At 41.3% G+C, this 5,741-nt stretch overlaps 1 protein-coding gene across 1 annotated transcript; it reads right to left on the reverse strand.

Annotated features, from left to right (window-relative positions):
- Nucleotides 1–2,412: 2,412 nt before the first annotated feature.
- On the reverse strand, nt 2,413–3,483 carry LOC149224108 (uncharacterized). Its single transcript, XM_089388088.1, has 4 exons — nt 3,350–3,483; nt 3,103–3,308; nt 2,917–2,985; nt 2,413–2,837 (listed from the first exon to the last, which is right to left on the reverse strand). The coding sequence occupies exons 1-4, from the start codon at nt 3,481–3,483 to the stop codon at nt 2,725–2,727; spliced, it is 522 nt and encodes a 173-aa protein (XP_089244214.1). The 3' UTR covers nt 2,413–2,724.
- Nucleotides 3,484–5,741: the final 2,258 nt, after the last annotated feature.

The raw sequence follows: 5,741 nt of genomic DNA on the forward strand, positions 1-5,741 counted from the left end.
TTCTTTTGCAATTTGTATGTTTTCTACTGAAGGCCTCACTAAAGAATTCTTGACTTTTTTTTAGTTCTGCCTCATTGACTGAACGCCACACTAAAGAAGTTTTAATTTCTCTTTAATTATGCTAAAGGTTTTCATTGTTTTTCCATCATCCACTTTTTTTATTACAATTGAATTGGCAACAGGGGTAGCCTCGCGACTAGTGTTACATGGGGTCAATTCTGACCGCTACATCTATAACCACTGGGAACTACGCTAGCCCCTCTATACAACTCCAAGGTAAGTCTGGGGGATTTGAACTCATGACCTTCAGTATGGAGCCCTCCTTTCTAACGAACTTCAGTCCATTGTGACTAGTAACTCACATACCCCCGTGGGGCTTCCATCATCCACTTATTATTATGAAAGATCTAGTTAATATTCCTAACTTGCCCTAAGTTTACTCTTCTAAAAATTGATGCAACCATCCAGTTTACCTTTTGACTCCATTGCCCAATAGATGCTGATTAAATTGAATACAATCAGTATTCCAAAACCCATGTACAACCATAACTAGTCTAATATTTTCAAGCAACAAAGGTAAATTCTACAGAGAGAGCCCTCTCTATGATAGGAAGGGCTAGATTTCCATCCCGAAGTTGCCAATCAATCTTCCAAAACCCATGTACAACCATAGCTAGTCTAATATTTTCAAGCAACAAAGGTAAATTTTATAGAGAGAGCCCTCTCTAGGATAGGAAGGGCTAGATTTCCATCCCGAAGTTGCTTTGATGTTATATTCTTGTAATTTTTCTGACAACCTTCAAATTACAGGGTGGTAACATAATAGCGACTATGTAATAACCCCAGGACATGTAAATTTGAAAAGTTTACTATGGTAAAAGACAGTAATCAGTTGTTGTTATGTTTTAACAAAACTGTGACAAACTATTTTAATTAAGTAATTTAAATATTTCTTGGAATTGCTGGCAGCCTCTAAGAGGTGAAATTTAAAGAAAATGATCAGTTGTGATAACTGATGGAACTACCCTCTAAAGCAGGAAAAGTCCTGGCTGAGGGGTTTCTGTGCTGTAGAGACAGACAGAAGAGAAAGAAAATATTTTCCAAGAACAAGAAGAGAAAAGAAAGAATGAAGGGGTTAAGTCTGATGAGGATTAGATAACCTGGCACAGAGGTGCACAAAACCTGTTGAGGGCTGAAGGCCTGCAGGATGGCTCGGGGGGAGAATTCCATCTGAGTGATGGGTCTCATGGCTGGGTGGACGAGCAGAACTAAAGTTCAGGTGACTTATTTGTTTGAGAACCATTCCCAATTCGGGCGAACCAGGTACAGTCTCAAAACTGTAAAGCCACTGAACAGTAAATGTACATGCATTAATTACTAAGAGAATCAAATAGGAAATAGACATTATATTTCCTTAGAAGCTGTAGCTTAAATATGATTATGCAGATGCGGTTCTCGTCTGTATGGTAGTATGTCATTAGCAAAAGAGAGCCACTGCAGAATATCCAATACATTAGGGTAATAGAACAGGAAATAAATTATCAAGGTTCGGTATTAGTTGACAGAGTCGAAATACCCTCACGGGTTGAATACGGAACTCTGTTAACAGTAAACATAATACTAATTGCTTGAAAGGAACTAAAACCTTACAAAGATAAATTGACCGAATACGAGGGTTAGAACCTCTGAAAACCAGGTCCGTCGATAAATGATTGATATCATCGATAAAAGAATCTCAAAACCCTACTAACACTGAATAAGAGCATGTCGTGAAAAGAACATGCAGATGTTTAAATAACTAGAAGGTATCGATAAAACTGTATAACAGAAGCAGGATTATGCCAATATCCTTTGGCTGTGAACAGAGGTGAAAACATTAGCGAATAGCAGTAAGTAGATAGTTCGTAATTAAATACAAAAAAAAAACACATATTCCTTATAAGTCCCGTGTATGCAAATATGTAAGGGCATTCTGTTGCATTTACATTCCATGTATATATATATCTGTGATAAAGATGCAAGTAGTATATACATCTGTACATGAGATTATAACCAAAGGAATACAGTCATGTAGATAACTATTCCGTATAACTTCGAAAAGATTACTAAACCATATGCAGATCTGTGAATGCAACCAAATGGGTCAAACACGGAATAACCATAAAAACTATGCGTAAAATTCTTTGGAGAGTGAAAGAACAGTAAAACGACAATATCGGGATGCATGTGATGTAACCGGTACCAAACCATGACTACACAGAGAAGACTGTAAATTCAGGTAGCATAAGAATAATAAGGGGTCGCTGTTCTTTGAAACATGTAACCCCAGCTGTAACAGGTAAACCCTATGATCAACAATGATATTAATCAAACCGAGAACAGAGTAACATCTATTAACAAAACAACATTGCTATGAGATTATATAAGTTCAATACTCTGTCTATACATAACCCGAGGAATAACTTGGCTATCTCCTCAGCCACAAGTGCAAATACGAATAACATAGGGAGGTAACCCTGGAATGAAAGAAATTAGATTCATGGCAAGTATAAGCTACAGTGAATCGGTTGCAGGGTTTGAGCGCGGAGGCTCAACCCGCAACTAGAAATTATAACAAATATATGCATCTATTAACTCAGATAAGTCTTGCTGGAAGGCATAGCTCTGTAACAAAATATAAATCATGAACATCGGAGCAGAACAAAAGCCTTTGGAAACAATCAGTTATCCACAGTGCGCTGTCAAATAACCTAAGGACATGAGGAGGCAACCATGAGGGTTCTCGACAGAGAGTACCTCGGCAAATAACACAAGAAGGCCCGCGTTGGTGCGGAGGCCTGCAATACCGAATACCATGACTTAAAATCTAAGGATTTCTGAGATTGAAGAACAAACAACTGTGTCGAGATTCACTACCTGTAACCCTGAAGGTTGAGCCGTCGTATGAGGCCAGCTTTGCTCCATGGAAGAGCATGCGTGCGCCGACTGAAACCATAACAGCAGAAGACCAAGCGTTAATGAAAACAATCTGATATTCTCTGCGAAATTAAGAGGACATAGTAAATTGTTTAACCCAATACAACTAAAGGCTGAGATTCATACCTGTAAAGGTCAGAGGACGGGTTTGAATAACTTCTGAACATTCGCTGAGCAGAGTGGTGTTGCCGGTAGAAGAGACCCCAGGCGGGTATACAGAGCCGGAGCCGAGTAGAAGTGAGCAGGTAAATGAAGTCGGAAGCGTAGGAGGGGGTATAAGTATTCCCTTAAACCCTTTACCACATAACAACCGTTGGATTGCAGGATTAGATCTGGACCATGGAGTTAAGGTGGAAATGGAGATCGTCAATACCGAGATCCCCACGCCCAAGGTGTCACATGGCTGGAGAAGCGAGAGACCGCCACATAACCCTCTCCGGACTGTTGTCTTAAAGACGAAAGTGCAGCGGTGGTTGTGAGCACTGTGACCGGACCATCATAGGCCATGTCATGTTAATACAAGTGTTAATGCAAGTATCCGTTGATAAAAGCCGTGGCAAGACCCTATCTCATAAGTCTACATCTATATAAACTCCGCGGGTAGACATACCTTTACACATGGTGCATGAGCATTGGAAACATAACGAATGTAGCCGACCACTATACATAGTGTGTGAGTATTAAAACATGACAAATATAGTTGACTATTCCTTGATAACATATGATGGTTGAATGCATACGAATTTCAATTACAAAGTGCAGTTGTAAAGGCCGAAACCATAACGTGTTAATGCCAAGGTGAATATAATATATGATAAAACATGATGTGTATAATGCTAAGATGGGTTTAACATATGACAAGAATTTTTTTTTTTTATGTATATAATAATAGAGGTGTGACAAATTGGTATCAGAGCTCAGTTTTGACACTGTGGCCTCAGCAAGAACATATTTCAGTATGCAGAAGGGTACACCAAGCAAACATATGCAAGCTAACAATGTGCTTAACTGTGTTCTGTTTATTTGGAATGAACCAGAATTGCAACAGCTAGCAGCTAAACCAGAAAAGAGACAAAATGCAGGGACCCGGCAGTAACCCTCGAGAGAATGCAGAGCTGTGGGTGCAATTGGGTGCAGAATCACGGAGTACCAACCTTGCAATCCTGGAAACTGTCCAGGAGTTGAAGAATGAGATGGCGCGGTTGCGAGAGGACAACGCACGTTTAACAGTCGAACAGGAAAAGATTCTGAAGAGTCTGTCGGACAGGCAGAACCCACCCCTGTCTAACACCAGTGCAGAACAGCAGAGGGCGACAGAAGAGCAAGACTATCAAATGGAACCAGAAAACTCTGAAGACAAGGAAGATCACTCTGATAATGCACCTCAGCAGCAAACTTCAAAACGTCAGAAAATGGAACTGCAGGGAGAATTCTGAAAGATTAAACCCCCACATTTCGATGGTGAACAGGAGGAAGCTGCAGAAGCCTGGTTGATCAATATGAATAAGTACTTTCAGTTGTATGAGTATGACCACAATCTGAAGGCAAGATTGGCAATCTTCCAGTTACAAGGTAAAGCAACCTTGTGGTGGGAGGAAATCAAGATTGTCAAGGGGGTCAGCGAACGGACCATTACATGGGAAAAGTTCCAGAAATATTTTAAGGAAAGGTACCTGACTGAGCGCTTCTATGATGAAAAAGCCAGGGAATTTCATGACCTAAGACTAGGACAGTAGACCATGGACGAGTTCATTAACCGTTTCACCTCGCTGCTACGTTACGTACCTTACATCAAGGAGGAGAAAGCCAAGGTCCAAAGGTTTGTGAGCAGTTTACCTTCATATATAAGGGAAAGGATTGAATTTGACAATCCTAGAACCATGGATGAGGCCATCCGTAAGGCGAGAATCTGCTACCAGCAGAGCAAACAGAAGGGGGACACTTCAAGCAAAAGGTGGAATGAGAAAAGAAGTGGTCGGATGGTTGGGAGCAGCAAAGGAAGTCGCAGCAGTGGGAACAAGGGTGCTGGTAAAGGACTAAACAACAGACCTGTTGCAAGGAATGCGCCCCGGTCCAGACCAATGAGCGAATCCAAAGCAAACGAGCAGTCTGTTAGACCAGAAGGTGAGGGGATGACCAGACCGCCAGTGCAATGCTGGGGTTGTGGAGGACCTCACTATGTTAAGAACTGCCCACAAAGGAAGGGGACAGACCAGATATCCCAGATTCATGCGGCATCGACTGTTGGGGACGTGGCACGTAGTGTACCCAGAATCAACGCGGCACTGGAGGACAGACAAGCGGAGTACCAGCCATCTATGATTGAATTCGAAGGTAAAATCTCTAACTTTTCCATAGTTGTTCTTATAGATCCAGGGGCTACTTTAAGTTATATTAGCCCGAAAGTAGTAGAACAGTGTAAACTGCAAGCTGAAAAGTTCAAGAATCCGTGGTTGGTCCAACTAGCTACAGGAGCCAAGAGACGAGTCTTGTCCAAAGTAAATAACTGCTCCTTAGCCATAGCTAGACAGTCAATAGTGGCGGATCTGAATGTATTGCCATTGGGTTCCTATGATATTTTGATTGGGATGGACTGGCTGGAGAAACATTGGTCCTTAGTGAACTGCAAAACCAAGACCATCTATTACAAGGATGACCTTGGAGAACAGCGAGAGTTACAAGGAATCAGACACCCTGTGCAGATTCGACCTATTACAGCAGCTCAGCTAGCTAAGTGCATCAAAAAGAAATGTCAAATCTACGCT

Source organism: Pinus tabuliformis, chromosome Q (assembly GCF_031772625.1).
Source record: "Pinus tabuliformis cultivar Carrire ecotype Pingquan chromosome Q, CPIR1, whole genome shotgun sequence".
NCBI classification, from domain to species: domain Eukaryota; kingdom Viridiplantae; phylum Streptophyta; class Pinopsida; order Pinales; family Pinaceae; genus Pinus; species Pinus tabuliformis.

Coding starts and splice junctions, on each gene's coding strand:
- LOC149224108 (XM_089388088.1), bottom strand. CDS start 3,483: ATGGCCTATGATGGTCCGGTCACAGTGCTCACAACCACCGCTGCACTT. Junction 3,309..3,349: donor CCTTGGGCGTGGGGATCTCG/GTATTGACGATC, acceptor TCCATGGTCCAG/ATCTAATCCTGCAATCCAAC. Junction 2,986..3,102: donor CCGTCCTCTGACCTTTACAG/GTATGAATCTCA, acceptor TTATGGTTTCAG/TCGGCGCACGCATGCTCTTC.